Here is a 17,505-nt window from a genome sequence, read left to right as displayed (position 1 = left end):
CCCTTGTTTCTCGGATGTTTAAAGCTCGGTACTTTCCTAATAATTCTTTCCTCACTGCTGTTGTTGGACATAATCCCAGTTATGTCTGGCGTAGCATTCGCCGCGCTCGTTTCATTGTCCGAGGAGGAGAAGGTGGAGTATTGGTGCGGGTGATACTATTCGTATTTTGGGAGAACCATGGATCCTAAATGGGGAATGTATTGACACAAATATTGAGGGAGCACAGTTTGTTCGCGAGACTTCTATTAACACTCTTATGATGCCATATGACAAGAGTTGGAACGAGATTACTGTCAGACAGGTTTTTAGTGTTGAGTTAGCGAATAAAATTCTGAGCACCCCTCTTGTTGCTTAGGTGCAAACTGACCGTCTGGTTTGGAAGGCTGAAAGGAATGGGAAATACTCAGTGAAGAGTGCATACCGCCTGTGTGTCGAAGAACTCATTGATGCTTCACATCTTCGCTGTCCTGGTAAGTGGGCAAGCATTTGGAAACTTAAGGTACCTCCCAAGGTTCGGAATTTGATTTGGAGAGTCTGTAGAAGGTGTTTACCAACGCGAATTCGACTCCATGATAAAGGAGTACAGTGTCCTACGCAATGTGTGAGTTGTGAATCCACTCATGAGGATATGGCCCACTTATTCTTTACGTGTCCGTTTGCTATACAGGTATGGAACTTGTCGGGGCTTTGGTCTGATGTTAACGCTGCAATTTCAAATGCAGATTCTGATATAGGGGCTGTATTTGCTATACTGGATATGCTTACGACAGAACAGAAAGTGGTTTTTGTTGCTACGGTGTGGAGCCTATGGAAATACCGTAATTTAAAGGTTTGGGAGGATGTGACAGAAGGGGCAGCAGCTGTTGTTGACCGTGCGCGTGTGCTGATCTCTGATTGGCAGCTTGCAAATGCTAGAACACCAGCTGATAGGCGCGCTACAACAGCAGCAAATAACACGCAGCTGCACTCACAACATGCAGAAGTATCTTCCGCAGCTGATGCCTTGGTAGGGTGGCAGAAACCAACATCCGGAAGGCTCAAGTGTAACGTCGATGCTGCGTTTTCTTCAAGCAATCACCGCACTGGCATTGGTATATGTATTCGTGATGAGAATGGTGCTTTCGTTTTGGCAAAAAAGACAAGTTTCCCTTGTTTGCATCAGGTTGCGGTTGGTGAAGCCATGGGCTTGTTTGAAGCTCTCCAATGGCTTAGCGATATGTCGTTCGATAATATCGACTTCGAGCTTGATTCTAAAATTACTTGTGATGCTTTCCATTCCCGTAGAGATGATGTCTCTGAGTTCGGACATGTAATCGCATCTTGTAGAGCTCTTTTTTCCGCTTTTTTCATCAACTCCAGGGTGGAGTTCACTAGGCGACAAGCAAATGGAGCTGCTCACGCCCTTGCAAGAGAAGCTACATTTCTAGCTAGTCCCAGCATCTATTATCATATCCCTTCTTGTATTGAAACAATTATTATAAATGAAATGCAATGAGTATGTTTACTTCAAAAAAAAGTTAAGGGATCAAATATGCAATTTATATAGCCGATTCATTTCATTTTTTTTTGAAAGAATTCATTTCATTTTTTTATATATTTGGTATTTTAATACCACGATATTGAACACGTTCAATTTATCAAAGTAAAGTTGTGTTCTTTTTAATCTAGAAAGTATTGGTATTTTTTTATATATCTGTTTAATATCAGTATTTTTGTATGTTGGTTTATAGGTGGCATTTAGGGTGGGTAGAGGAAAGAGTTTCCCACCATGGGAAAATAGATTTTGACCATTAGATTTAAGATCTTATCATAGTCTCTCCATACTATATTTTTTTCCATTTTGTCTTCAATCTCTCAACATGCAAACAACCCAAAAAAAAAAAAATCTCCATTCTTCATAACACTTACAGTTTCACAAAAATTATTCACAACAGTTAAATCTCATAAAAACACAACTCAAATTAAATACAACAAAAATTATTCACAACAGTTAAATCTCAGCAAAACACAACTAAAATTAAATTAAAAAATAAATAAATAAAAAAGAAAAACGGAGTTCACGAAGAGGATGAACAAGAAGAACGGTGCGAGAGAGATCAGCAAGGGGAGAGAAATGAAGCGGCATGGTGGTTTCTAGCGAGACGAGACCCAAACGGAACACCGAAGATGTCGTATTGGATAAGGCGGTAAACGTTGACGATGGAGTCGAAGAGGATTTCACGGCTGCGAGGTTTTCGTGGTGACGTGGTCATGGGTATATCGCAGCTTCAGATCCAGTTTCCAACATTAAACAAGTTTTAAAACACATATTTTACAGCTCAATACTAATCTCATTTCCTTCTCCTTCCTCGTTTTAAATCTCGTTTTCCACTTTACCTTCAACAACAACCATGGATATTTGTGCCCTATTCGTTAATTTTATCACAATTTCTGTCACCAAGTCGAATTGCAACTCCGCTCAAAGTATATCCCATTAATGATTTCTATAATCCAATTTGATTGACATAACAAAGGAAGGGGATGAAATGAAATTGAAAAACCATAATTAATACGTTTCTGACTTTCCTAACCAAAAGATTATTGGGTATTAATATTGATTATCAATACTTACAAATATTTGATTGTGAAAAACAAGTCATAACCAGATGAACAATTTATGTTGTTGGAGTTGGTACTTGCTACCAACCGAAGATATTAAAAAAAAACAAGTTGGATGGAACATGGATTTGAATAAGACGAAATAGATGCATTTTAAGTGGGTTTGATGTTGCTGCAAAGTGGTGGGGGTAAGGAGGAGAGAGAAGGGTGGTGGAGGAATAGAATGAGTGAGTGTAGTTGAAGACAAAGGGAAAAAAATACAATGTGGAAAGACCATGATAAGATCAATGTTCCTCTTAAATCCAATGGTAAAAATCTACTTTCCTATAGTGGGAAAATCTTTCCTCTACCCACCCTAAATGCCACCTGGTTTATACTCATAAGTTTTGTATTATGCCAAGGCGTATTAGATCCAAAGTCCCGACTCAGAATCACACTTTGGTGGCGTTTAAGGTGGGAAAGGAAAGTATTTTCCCACTATAGGAAAGTTAGATTTTTACCATTAGATCTAACCAAGAACACAGATTTACCATGGTCTTTCAGTATCAAATCCACTTCAATTTCTCTTTCTACCTCTTCTCTTCACCCTCAAGAACAGAACCATTCTAACCACCACTATGTTTAATTTCATCCTTCAACCTTTGCCATTAAACAATCTTCACTTAATTTCACTTGTCAATGAAAGAAAAAATAAAATTAAACATTTTCAATGAAATATTGGATTCACTGTTTGTTCTTCTGGAAAGAAAACAAAAATATGAAACAATATTCAGCAAAAAGAAGAGAATAGAAACTACACCGGTACATCCATAACAACAACAACTCATAAACTAAAACCCATAAAATCTAAACTTTATTTCAAAAACAAAATTAATGAGTCTAAATCCATTGAAATAATTTTTTGTTGAACAGATATGTAGTTTTTGTTTCAAATATGAAATTGAAGAAAGATTGGTGGGAGATAAGGTTTTTGAATCTAAAATTGGATATGTTGTTTGATGAAACTAATCGATTTTTTTATTTATTTTTTGTTTTAACATATGCCTTTGGGAAGATGAACAATGAAACTAAATGAGTGTTGGAGCTAAAGTTGTAGTTCAATTTAAAGCATATGTAAAGCATATGTTGACAGTTCAATTTTGGATCGCTGCAGATTGCATCTGATTTGATTGTAGAATTTTTGGATCGTTGCAGGATCCATTGCATCTGATTTAATTGTAAAATTCCAGAGGATGAAGAAAGGTGAAAGAGAAAGGAAAAAAATAAAGTGTAGGTAGACCATTATAAGATCAATACACCTCTTTAATCTAATAGTAAAAATCTAACTTTCCTATGATGGGAAAATACTTTCCTTTCCCACCTTAAACGCCACCTCAAACTTTATCCCATGAGAGATTTACTTGCAAGAGAAGCATTTTTCAGATTTCGAAGAGATGTGAGCATTTGGATAAGTCTCTAGAGCATAAGCCAATAATATAAGTGGATTAATCATGGAGTTACATGTGTATAATGGTGTTGGAGATGACTAAAATAAAAAGAGTTTTGTTAACGAGTGTCCCTGGGGCACTCTTTAAGGATTTCAAAAGAAGAAATTATTTTATAAAAAGGTCAAATATTTCGATTTCCGATGCATTGATTTCATGTATATTCATAATAAGTTACCTTTTAAAGGCCTTAACTAATGCCCCGGAGGTACTTGTTAACATTTCCAAATAAAAAAGGTTACAAAAAAGAAACAAGAAATGACAACAGCATGTTATCCAACAAAGAGTCGAGGACCACAAAAACCACAAAAAGAATCGTTAAATTAATGAGAGCCGCAAGATCCTTGTTGTTCCATGACAAAACTTGTGGCTTGGAACCATCGCCAAATCCACGTGGAATGGAACCCACTTAGAAAATAACCCTTAGATTAACACGCGGCAGCTCCATAAAAATTTAAGTTTATCTAATTATATTATTTAGTCAAACCATTTTATTTCTTTATTCAATTTCAACTTAAAAAACTTTAAAGTACACAATAAAGGCTATTTTTGTACCATAATATAAGCATTATTTCGCTGAAGAAAGTACTATTATTTAACAATTATCCTTAAAAAAACAATTATCTGACATCTAATTATTAATATTGGCTATTTCAAAAAAAAATTGATTTCAATTAATTTTTTCAAACTAATAGAAAATTGTAATTTCAAAATGTCCGCATGAGACTTAATTTTTTCAGACTAAAAGAGTATTTTCTTTTTCTTTGAAAAACATTTACTAGTTGGTCAACAAACAAGGTTGGCTAACCTAACACTACATCTAACATAAAAATTTGAATTTTCTATATAAAAATAATTGGTTATATAAATTATATAAATTTGAAAAGGCAACCAATGAATAAACTATATTATTAAATTTCTTTCTAATATTATTATTATTTATTTATTTAATTTGTTGTAATATAATATGAGTGGTGGTAAGAAGCGGGAAGTATGCATGTGGTGTATATGAAACGTGAGGACAGTATTATTCTGTCTGTGGGCACAACACTACGGTGATTCTGATGAATGGGACCGTGCAAAAGATGAATGAATGAATGAATCAAATTGAATTATGAAATGTTCGGATCAGTGTAAAAAGTTGACAACTTGTGTTATGTTTGGAGCCTCCATCACTATAGTTATCACTGCACATGTGCCATACCCAATTAGTTAGTTTCTATTATGTTCTCTGTGGCAGAAGAAAACCAAACCATGAACTCTAATTCTAACTCAATGGCAGCACCAACAACAACTACAACAACTAGTGGTGGAGATGCTTCTGGTAAGAAGGTTAGAAAGCCTTACACAATTACCAAGTCAAGAGAAAGCTGGTCTGATGAAGAACATGACAAGTTTCTTGAAGCTCTTCAATTGTTTGTCTCTCCATCTACCTTCAATCTTATATCATTCTTTTTTTTTTCTTTTAATATTCATAAGTACTCATCATATCTTCTACTTTATTCAGATTTGATAGAGATTGGAAGAAGATTGAAGATTTTGTTGGCTCTAAAACAGTTATTCAGGTTAATTAGTAAGCCATGTCTTTACTCTTTTTTTTTTAATTAATATAGTATATTTTTATTCTATTCACTAACTATAATAACTTTTCTTTTGTTAAAAAAAACTAAAACTTATTTCAGATTCGAAGTCATGCCCAAAAATACTTCTTAAAGGTTCAAAAGAATGGAACACTAGCTCATGTCCCTCCTCCTCGTCCTAAGCGCAAAGCTATTCATCCTTATCCACAAAAAGCAACAAAAAATGGTTTGTTTTCTTTTTCTTTTTCTTTTCTCTTTTTACTTGGAATAGATCAGTGTTATTTTGACAGAAAATGAAACAGATCAGTAGATGAACAATATGTAAAACAAGGTTTTGCATCTCATTTATCATTTTTACTAACACATTTAACCACAATTTTCGATGTATATATTTGAAAACAAATTGTGGCTAATGAATATCATACATCTGGAAATTCATGTATATTTGAATACAATTTGAGTGATCAAGGGATATTATATATATTTGACGTTGAACACTTGAAAATTGTGGCTAAGTACATGGTTAATGAGTTGTGACATTTTTTTATATTCATCAATCATTCACCAAACGTAATTAATCGTCCATTTAAACTGAGTTAATCATCCAAATTGCCGTAGAAATTTGTTGTCCAGTTAAATTTGTGTCAAAATATCAGAAATCTTAAAACACAAGATTTCATGCATCCTTAACAATTGCTACTTTTTGTGTCACTTACCAGTTTTGGTGCCACTACCAGCATCCATTGCTTTTGGCTCTTCGGCAAATACCCTTCTACCTGCAGGGTATGTCTCGTGGGATGAAACGTCCATGCTGATGAATACTTGTCAGGATGAACTCAACAATCTTCAAGGAAATGAAGGTATGCATAATGCATGTTATGGATTCTTCTCTTTAGTGTTGTTTGAATTTTGATGCCAATAGTCTAGATTGGCCAGCTGAACTTAAAGGAACTTGCCACTACTTATTATGTTATATGATTTTACTGATTTAGCTGACATTGGATCAAAGGGGATCAGCAACAGCGGTCTTAGTGGTGTTGAAGATACTAATACAAGGCTCCCTACTTCTCAAATACCAACGCAAGGGACACAAAATCCCGTGATTCATGGTAATCGTCTGCGACAGGTCTTCTAATTTTAAGTTTTGAAACAATACTCGGCCTCGCATCTAGAAAATTGTTTCCGTAGTATCATATAATATAAACTATTGAGTTTATTGAAATCCTTGCGGTGGAAAATGATCTTGTGATTCATAATAATCTTCTGCGACAAATTCATACATTTTAAGTTGTGAAACAATACTAGGCCTCACATATAGAAAGTTGCATGCATAGGATCATATAGTATATAAATAATACTGAGTTTATTGAAATCCTCGAGGTGGCAAATGATCTTGTGATATGTTGATTTTTGTTTTTAATTCATTTTTCAGAATGAATTAGTGACCACTGTTTTGTCTGTCATTTTGACGATATTTAACAGGTTTGCCGGACTTTGCTGAAGTTTACGGTTTCATTGGAAGTGTTTTTGATCCGGATACAAACGGCCATGTGCAGAAGCTGAAGGAAATGGACCCTATAAACTTTGAAACTGTGAGTTGATTACTTGAATGAAACTTATTAGCATATAATCTGATATCATCCTCAACAGAAGTAACTACTGAGATGAAACTTAGCTATATAATCAGATAGGTGTTGATTCATTTGATAAAAAATCAACACTACATGAGACAAAACAAGAACCTACAGGTTGCATGATAAACTCATAATTTTTTTTTTAGAATCAGCAAAATTTATTTACTACTAGCGTGTGCAAGAAACACAACAAAAACTCGCGATCAGCAGGGAACAATTACATAAGGCACTGATATACCAGAAGCCCATCTGTTATAACAGCAAACAGAAAAAAACCAGCAAACCAGAAAAAAACAACCGATATCAGACAGAAAGAGACCAGCCAGCAGCAAAAAACAGAAAAAACCTGAGGCTGGCATATACAGAACCGCAAAAAACAGCAGGAAACAGCTGACAGCAGACACCGCATACCCCAGCCTCAACCTCCGCCTTACCAAAGCAGCTCCATTAACGGATAAGGCACCCTCTCGGACACCAACACCATTCTTAAACCAAACACGCCGGCCCCTTCATACGACTCAACATCCACCTCCACGACAAAACCTGAATCGCCTCCACTAACTCCGCTACTCCGCAAATTGAATCATTAAAAATGCGGTCATTTCTCGCCCTCCAAATGCACCAAACCGCGGCATGCCAAATCAACCGGTAACCGATGCGGACCTTCTTATTTGTCTCAGCCCCAATCCAACACTCCCAATGGACAAATAAATTAGGCGGCGATACAAAATTTAAGTCCATCCACCTCAACAATCCTTGCCACACCTCGGAAGCAAACACAGTGAATAAACAAATGATTTACCGATTCCAACATCCCTTCACACAGAACGCAATCTTGAGAAGCCTCTGGAGGTAACACATGTCTGAAAGCCAAATTCACTTTTGAGGGTATTCTATCACGAAGAAGCTTCCAGGAGAGCGCAACAACTTTAGACGGTGCCGGGCTTTTCCAAATGGAGGAAAACACCCTCCCTTGCTCCTCTGATATAGTTCTCGCCTCTAGCATTATACCCTCCAACTTCTTATACAAGGACTTCACCAAAAAAGCACCACTCTCTTCCAACTTCCAACGCCACACATCTTCGTCTAGAGACCCTCTAAAGCCTTCCAAATCCGCATACAACTCCCTTAACAAGTCATTCTCCTAAACAAAAAGAGGACATCTCCAAGAAAACGACCAATTGCACTCCGGAGTATTAAGAGTCCCCAAGTCACCCACATAAGCCTCCTTTTGATTGGATAAAGAGAAAAGTCTAGGATATTTGTTTCAAAAAGCAAGATTTCCTCTCCAAGCCACATCCCAAAAACTCATATTTGCCCCATTCCCCACTTTTCTATCAAGTTCGGAAATGAACCAATTTGAATTATCCAAAGACACCAAATCCCTCCACCAACGCAACACATGCACTGGCCAAGTGTAATCCTCAACCTCCAACACCCCTACACTTGAAGTACCATACTTCTCCACCAACACCTCCTTCCAAAGAGTATTCCTATCTTGGATTAACCTCCATTTTCATTTCGCTAGTAAGCTCAAGTTCACCACTCTGACATCCCTCACCCCTAAACCACCATCCTCTTTTGGTTTACAAACCAAACTCCACCTCACCCAATTTATCTTCCGATAAACTCATAATTAATAAGTGTTCTTCCTCTGCACACATAACTAGGAAAGTTTATGAGGCCATTTTGAGGAGGGTAATATTTGTATGCTCCTAGTAACTTGAAGCGATATAATCTTTCGATTTGAACTTTATTCTGCTATATGTGTGGATCCTTTATGATCCAAATAAACCATTTCTTAAAGGAAAGTCTTAAAATACAACAGTTTTCAAGGAAAGAAGAAAACTTATGATAACCTTTTTGAAGGATCGAGTCAGTCAAAACATGATTTGAAATTAAGGGGGAAAAAATAGAGGACTTTATCATATCAAATTGGACAGAATAAAAATCCACTAAAACCATTTTGAATGTCATGTGCTTTTTTTCCTGCTTATTCGAGGTTAGATTAAAATAGAGAACCATTTTCAGAAATCTGTCAGTCTTGAATGTTCTTTAACATTATCAGGCATACTAATAGCTTAACATTGAATAATAGGGCTGAATGGATGATTACTCGATTCCTTGTAGCTTATGATAACTTGCCTCAATAAGGGCGTGAATATGATTATTTTATATCAGTGTGTTGAAGCAAGATAAGATGAGATCACATAAGCTAATCAAAATGTCATGGGAAGCGCCTGTTTTTTCCTCGGCCAATATTAGAGGTTAATTTGATGGGGGGGCAGCGAATTTGTTAGTAGCATAGATCAAACTCCGGACCTCCTTCATAATACTCCTTCAGCATCCCAACTCAAACCACTAGAATACACCATGGGAAACACATGTTAATTTTACTCTTTTGGGAAATTTTATCTTAAGTTTATTAAAGCTATATATTTACACTAAAGGCAAGCTGACTATTATGCGAATAATTAACTCTGGAGAAACTATTAGGCCAAATTGACTCTTTAAGAGCCTTTGAATTTCATCTAAAAAGGTTGAGGAAGGGGAATGTGGCACAAAAACCATTTTACAACTGTCTCTTAGGGGATTTGAACTTCATCCTTTGATATTATAAGGTCAAACTCTTGTCACTAAGCCGACGGCTCATGGGCAGTTTTTTAAGATCATTAACAACATTATGATTTTCAATCTATAGCATAGCACTCAATCTTGTCATCATTGATTTATGTTTCATAACTTCTGATATATGCTTGAAATGCTATCTGTGCATGGATGAAAAAAGTAAGTGACACTAATTCCCATGTTAAGAGGCTTAAAACAACATACCACTTGCCAAACTGTCTTCACTAAGGGAGTATTTCCAATTTATTCACCCGTATAATGTCCCTATTCTTCTGATTCTCATATTCACTTACCTCCCCTCTTTTCTGCATTAACTAGGAAATCAAAACGAGGCAAAAAATGACTAATGAGTAAATAAACTTCTTTTTGTACAAATACAAACTGTTTTTGTAATTCTTAGTTTACTGACTGTGTATATTTGATGTTCTTGTGCAGGTTTTGTTGTTAATGAGAAACCTCACTGTCAACTTGTCTAGCCCTAATTTTGATCCCATTGTAAGTTTCAATATCAATCTCAGTAAAAATTATATAGTTTTGTAACATACTGGCCCAGAAAGTTTATTTTGTTTTCAATGAAATGTAATTGTATTCATTCCAAGTTTCATTCTGGTTTCTAAGCATGCATTGTTCTGTTTGATCTGCACTAATTTTGATCCCAATGTAAGTCTTCCCATAGTCACTATATTTATGAATAAATTAAATAAGAGGAGTGTTTAATCCCTTGACTATGGCTCTGAATCCAAATCTCTCAAGTTCATGCACAATTTTTTGTCATAATATCTACAATACATGTCCCTGCATTAACTTGTGACTTGCTCTTTATTGCTTTTTTTACCTCAAGCCCCTAATTACTTGAAAAACTAAAATAGTTTTTAGGTTAATAAACACGCATAACGTTTATAGGTTGTTTAGTGTGCAAACATATATGCAGATAATTTTTATCGAGACTAAACAACCTATAAACGTTATGCACAAGAACCTGAGTTTGAATCTAGTTGCTGAGGAGAGGACCTCATTGCATTGGTAGGTAATATGTAGGTACCTCTATAAGTTCTCTCTGAGCTTTGAGGCATTCTCCGATCCTAGTAACCCTGGGACTCAACTCGCGAAAACTTTAATTTATAAAAAAATACAAATTAAGAGCATATACTCGAATTTCATAAAATTGTTATGCATTTATTTTTAGATTAAAAAATGTATTTAATATCTTACCTTTTGTAATTGACCAACACTTATTTTTTGGATCAGTCCCTAATTCGAAATAAGCTGAAAATGTTAGCCGTCAACACTCGGTGGATTTAGTCCCATTGAGAATTAAATTAGGGCTAATCTGACCTGGTGAGTTGCCTTGAGATTTAGGGCTAATCTGACCTGGTGGGTTGTCTTGAGAATTAGGGCTAATCTGAGCTGGTTGTGTGATGGGAGAGTCATGGGCATCAGACATAGTAGATAACCTAGAAGGCCGAATTTGAAAGGCGCGACGCCATGGACGAAGATCACCTCGTTTATTTTTTTGTGCCGCCGCTGTAATCAATAGGCTCCCAAAGTATGCTGTAGCCAATTTACAGCATCAACATGCATTCATCCAACGCCAATTTGCCTCCAACTCCAAAAAAACCATTGAAATCTATGGCCTCAGAAGTAAAAATGAAAAGAGAAAACCCTTTAGCAGCAACATGACACTCTTGAGAAAGGCAATGAAGAAATAAATGGAGAAGAAGGGAGGGAAGGAGGCTGAGATTGCCAAGACCTCGATTACAATTAGGCAGAAGCACTCACGAAAAGGAGATCTTCGTCCATGTCGTCGTGCCTTTCAAATTCGGCCTTCTAGGTTATCTACTGTGTCTGATGCCCATGACTCTCCCATCACACAACCAGCTCAGATTAGCCCTAATTCTCAAGACAACCCACCAGGTCAGATTAGCCCTAATTCTCAAGACAACTCACCAGGTCAGATCAGCCCTAATTCTCAAGAATGGGATTAAATCCACTGAGTGTTGGCTGCTAACAGAAAAGAATCCCTTCCACTGGGGTCCAAGAAATTTTCTTAACAGGAAAGCAATGAAGAGCTTCACCATTAAATTATTCTTTAATAAAAGGATTGAATAATCTCACAACATCAAACTTCACCTCAGTTTCTTGATCTTCTGCCTACTTATCATGACTAGCGAATGACTATCTCATCTAGTCATCTGCTTCAATCTCGGACTAAGGCCGAATATAGAGTTAGTGATGCTTAATCATTGTAAAGAAGTTCTTATGAATGAGGTGCAGTGAAAATTTTGTGTAATTATCCTTGAATATTAAATATAATTAGTTTATCTTTATTGCTTCGTTGTTCAGAAGAAGGCAATGTCAACATATGATGAGAATAGCGATGCAGTAGAAGCTAATGATGTGAAGAAGCAAACAAATGATGTATCATGTCAAACCACTACTGACCACTAGCAATTTGTTGACTTGGTGTGTGTTTTTCTTCTCATATTTTGTAGTAGTTTTCTTTTGCTTTCATATTTTGTTTATATTGTAATAACACTTCTACAGTTAGATTGGTCAAACATGGATGGAAGACTGAGGTTTTTCTTAACCAGAAGTTAGGCATGAGAGTGTATTGCACTCAGCTGTAAAGTGTAAAGCCGGTGAATGTAACTGTTGTCATTTGTAACCACAGCAAGAATAGTCATAGTATATGTTAGAAAGCTGAAGAGCACAACATATTTTTCAACTTATAGATAAATGTTAATAAGTTAGTGGTTATGTTGATTTTCAAGGTTCAAACTTTGGATCTACTGCTTAAAATTTATTCAGCAACTCATAGTTCACCAACCGAGTTACCGACTTTGAACAATAGCTATTGTTATATTGCTCTGATTTGGTAGATGAATTAGACATATGCTTAGTAGAGACACAGATTTTTATGGCATAATGTTAATGGTCTGTATCAAAAAATTGGGAAAAGAAGATTGTGCACTCTGCGTTTTCGTTTCCAAATATGCCACATGTGTAAAGTCACACTTTTACCTGGGCGAAATGACCTTTTTCATTAGATTATTGAGCTCATTTTCATTATGAAGAGGGATTCTCAATTTTCTGTATAATATTTTAGGAGTTGGTCAAGTAAAAATTAACAAAAAATGTAGTGCAAAAACATCACATGACATCAAAGATATCTCAACTATGTTGACATTTCAAAACAGCACTCTAATAAATTTATTAAAATAACCAGAAAAAGAACAAAATTACATCTTGGCGTATTAGATCAAAACTAAAGGAAATAAACGTAGAGTTTACAACAATTGTCTCATTAAAAACCTTATCAAGAAAACCAACCAATAAGATAAAACTATGGTCCTTCCAAAAAAAAAAAAACTATGGTGAAAGAAAAAGAGTGCCGTGCTTCAAGACAACAAAAGCAACTATTAAACTCATAAAATAATAAGTACCGTAACAACGAGGCATATAATTTCAAACCAAACAAAATTAAGCAAAATAGATTTTTTAAAAATCCAAAACAAACACTACAAAAAAAAAAGTGATTTTTAAGTTAAAAAATAGAATTTTTTTTTCAAAAATATCCAAAACAAACAGGCCCTAAATCTGTTATGAAAAAAGTCATCTTTTATAAAAAGAAATGTCATTACACCAAGTAATGCCTTACACACGAAAAGCATAATCAACAAGCTTAATCGTATAATGATTTTCTTACAGTGACACAAGAAATGAGAAATCCTTAATAAATATTTAAATAATGGAGCCAACAATTTCTTATTTGTAAAGGAATGACCAATTGTTTGTCATTTGTTCCTTCGATTAGTATCGACCGTATTGTTTGTATCTTTTACAACTACAATACAAACCTTCAATTGTAGAGACTTTCAAATTTAAATAGAGAAACCTCTAGAGTTGTTTATATCTCTAAATTTAATAGTCAAATCAACTACAACACCATATTACAGACGATCTAAATTCGTTAAGGTATAAAATTATTTGGAATAACGTTCATATTTCATGAACTATGTTCTCACTCTATTTTAATGATTAAGATTCTATGCGACAATCAATTTTAATCTTGAATTTGAGATTAGAAATCCAGAATTTACATTTATTAAACAAACTTTATATGATTATTACATCAGACAATAGTATTTCTAAGTAGACCCCTGAGAAAGTATTTCTAACATTTTTGTTCAAAAAGCCCAAAACACAAAGCCTACAAGAAGAAATGTCCGAAGGCCCAACATTTTAATATATATACTCTGAAAACACTCTCATCACCACCCAAAACCCTAATTCCACCATTTCATTTTCTCTCTGAACACACACACACACAACAATGGCCGCCGCCGCAGCTCGTCCTCTCGTCACTGTCCACACCGTTGAAGGTGACATGGCCACTGACACTCCCACCTCCCTCCCAATCCCTGATGTCATGCGTGCAGCCATCCGTCCCGACATCGTCAACTTCGTTCACTCCAATATCTCCAAAAACGCCCGCCAACCATACGCCGTCAGCCGCAAAGCCGGTCACCAAACCTCCGCCGAGTCCTGGGGTACCGGACGTGCTGTCTCCCGTATCCCTCGTGTTGCCGGAGGTGGTACCCACCGTGCCGGACAAGCTGCTTTCGGTAACATGTGTCGTGGTGGTCGCATGTTTGCTCCTACCCGGATCTGGCGCAAATGGCACCGTAAAATCAATGTGAATCAGAAGCGTTACGCTGTTGTTTCAGCTATAGCTGCTTCTGCTATTCCTTCACTTGTTCTCGCTCGTGGTCACCGGATCGAAACTGTTCCTGAGTTTCCTCTTGTTGTTGGTGATTCTGCTGAAGGTGTTGAGAAGACTAAGGAAGCGATCAAGCTTTTGAAATCAATTGGAGCTTACCCTGATGCCGAGAAGGCCAAGGATAGCCTTGGGATCCGTCCTGGTAAAGGTAAAATGCGTAACCGTAGGTATATCTCTCGTAAGGGTCCTTTGATTGTTTATGGTACCGAAGGAGCGAAAGCAGTGAAAGCTTTTCGCAATATTCCTGGTGTTGAGATCACCAATGTTGAAAGGTTGAATCTTTTGAAGCTTGCACCTGGTGGGCATTTAGGAAGATTTGTGATTTGGACTAAGACTGCTTTCGAGAAGTTGGATTCCATTTATGGTTCTTTTGACAAGCCTTCGGAGAAGAAGAAAGGTTATGTGCTTCCTAGGGCTAAGATGGTGAATTCTGATTTGACTAGGATTATTAACTCTGATGAGATTCAGAGTGTTGTTAGGCCTGTGAAGAAGGATGTGAAGAGGGCCACTTTGAAGAAGAATCCTTTGAAGAATCTCAATGTTATGTTGAGGCTTAATCCTTATGCTAAGACTGCTAAGAGGATGGCTTTGCTTGCTGAAGCTGAAAGGGTTAAGTCCAAGAAGGAAAAGCTTGATAAGAAGAGGAAGACTGTCTCTAAGGTATTTCATTCTTTTGTGATTATTATAGATTAATATTGAGCTTAATTTTACCATTACATTGTTGTTAATTAGTAATTAGTAAACTTGATTGCATATTGTTTTGCTTATATTATGAGTATGTGTAGCTGATCATGACTTGTAGATTAATAGCTTGTTGCATTTGAGTGAAGATTTAATTTGGTCCCTTGAATTTGTTTTAGTCCTCACGTTATAGATATTCTAAAATGAAACTTAGATTGGTAAGCAATAATAGGCTATGTTGCTCTGTAAGGATTTGTAATCTAATGCATCCCTTTAGAATTTGAAAATGATAATCATGTATATTGTTCTGTTTGTATATGTAACTAAATGCATGCTTGACATTATTAACTTGGTTTCAAACACATCTCTCATTTCCAATATGATGGCATTGACATTATCCACTTGGTTTCAAATACATTTCTCATTTAGTATATATGTCAATTGAGAATGAATTTGATTCACCTTTTGTTGTTTTATGGATCATTTTGAAATATTGTTGATGTAGGGGACTGTAATAATGCAGTCCTGCAATTTCAAGTTTCAGGTCCAAATTGTGTATTCACTCTTGTTTGAATTGTGCTTTGCTAATTTCCAGTGACCCAAATCCATTTGATGAACTCTTTTAAAGTGATCGTTCATTTTTAGTGTTACTTGCAGGTTTAGATTGATTGGTGTTCTTTAAACTTCTATTATTGAGTAGATAGATTATTGTCTCTGATCTTTTTATTTTTAATTCAGACTCATGTGCTCATTCTATATCTAGTTCTGATTCTAGATAGAGACTGATTTGCTTTTTGGTTTATTTTGCTACTTTGTATAAATGATATTACTAATGGAAATTGATTGTTGTTTCATACTACCAATTCCAACATACAATATTATAGGTTATATGATTATTTATTTGTTTGTGTATTTGCATACACATTACATGTATGTTAAATGTAATTGGATTGAATTATGTTTTCATAACTTTGACATTTGAGATGTGACATGACATCTCTGATTAACTTCTGTGAATTGCAGTAAGCAATTATGCTATGCTTATTTTATCTGTAAACTAGATATTCAACCATGTATGAAGATGAATGGTTGAGCATTCCATGTGTGCTGCTTCCTCCCTTGATGCATGTTTTTGCTGTTTGTCTACTTTGGATGTATTCCATGTTAGTTGAATATCTTTGTTTATTATTTAAAAATTAACAAAATTACCCCTGTTCATTCCCAGGAAGAAGCTACTGCTATCAAGGCTGCAGGAAAAGCATGGTACAATACTATGGTGTCAGATTCTGATTACACAGAATTCGACAACTTCTCCAAATGGTTGGGTGTCTCACAATGAAGTGTCTCATGGTGAAATGAAGTTATATTTTCTAATTGAATGTTGTTCTCTAGGTTTTACTTTATTGTCTTTGGTTTTTGAGATTATGATATTGTAAGGAATAGCAACTTTTATGTTGTGATTTTGTTTCCTGATATGAAAGATTTTTTTCCTCTCGTTGTAATCCAATATTTCGACTTCATATGGATCTTGTCAATTACTCTACTGCTTTCACCACACCTTTAGCCCCACTCAAATTTTGCGTTGCCATCTTCTGTTGAACACACTGAACTGCTGTCACTACTCTAATGTAGCTCTGGCTTAGTCTCCGATCTGTAGAAAACACCAGTTGATCGTGATGAACATCTACTGCTAGAGTCACAATTGTCAACTATTTTAGTTTCTTGTATGTAATGCTTCAAGAAGGGACAGAGATCTAGCTCATCTGTGGGTAAAATGATCTTTATCTATGACAAAAACTTGTCTAAAATATCTTATTTTGACCATTCAGAATGGTGAATTCCCAGAACACCGGCAAATGAGAATGCACAAAATGTGGCCAAAACATTTGCGACTTTTTTACATTCAAATTTGTGTTATAATCGGAATCACATGAATCTGTTTAAATCTAAACTTGAGGGCTTGTCAATCCAAGATTCGTCTGTATTATTACCAGTGTGATTCCATGTATTCTCAATTCGATTCTGATACTTAAATTCGAAGTGGATTTATTTTTTTGCAACTAGTATTGTGGATAAAAAAGGTTCTAATTTATATTGTGAATGCAAATAACATGTTTCAC

The 17,505-nt window shown here is 35.7% G+C and overlaps 2 protein-coding genes across 9 annotated transcripts; both read left to right on the top strand.

Moving 5' to 3' along the window:
* Positions 1-5,120: 5,120 nt before the first annotated feature.
* RVE8 (Homeodomain-like superfamily protein) lies at positions 5,121-12,750 on the top strand. 8 transcript variants are annotated; one of them, XM_085726803.1, is made up of 9 exons: positions 5,121-5,497; positions 5,590-5,647; positions 5,765-5,888; positions 6,400-6,522; positions 6,655-6,771; positions 7,145-7,254; positions 10,360-10,419; positions 12,268-12,387; positions 12,469-12,750. In XM_085726803.1, exons 1-8 carry the CDS (start codon positions 5,307-5,309, stop codon positions 12,370-12,372), a joined length of 888 nt encoding a protein of 295 aa, XP_085582929.1. In that variant the 5' UTR covers positions 5,121-5,306; the 3' UTR covers positions 12,373-12,387; positions 12,469-12,750. The 8 variants fall into 8 exon arrangements, with proteins under 8 accessions (XP_085582929.1, XP_085582917.1, XP_085582952.1 ...); XM_085726791.1 differs by having other exon boundaries at positions 6,382-6,522; XM_085726826.1 differs by having other exon boundaries at positions 5,121-5,501.
* A 1,450-nt stretch (positions 12,751-14,200) lies between these two features.
* On the top strand, positions 14,201-16,940 carry LOC146956118 (Ribosomal protein L4/L1 family). The gene is made up of 2 exons (XM_085726780.1): positions 14,201-15,364; positions 16,611-16,940. The coding sequence occupies exons 1-2, from the start codon at positions 14,258-14,260 to the stop codon at positions 16,722-16,724; spliced, it is 1,221 nt and encodes a 406-aa protein (XP_085582906.1). The 5' UTR covers positions 14,201-14,257; the 3' UTR covers positions 16,725-16,940.
* The last annotated feature ends 565 nt before the right edge of the window (positions 16,941-17,505 follow it).

The sequence above is a fragment of the Medicago sativa genome, chromosome 1 (assembly GCF_051527215.1).
Source record: "Medicago sativa cultivar Bolivia chromosome 1, Bolivia_mono, whole genome shotgun sequence".
Taxonomy (NCBI): domain Eukaryota; kingdom Viridiplantae; phylum Streptophyta; class Magnoliopsida; order Fabales; family Fabaceae; genus Medicago; species Medicago sativa.
The sequence above is the reverse complement of the archived record's forward strand: the minus strand, read 5'-3'. Positions and strand labels throughout refer to the sequence as shown.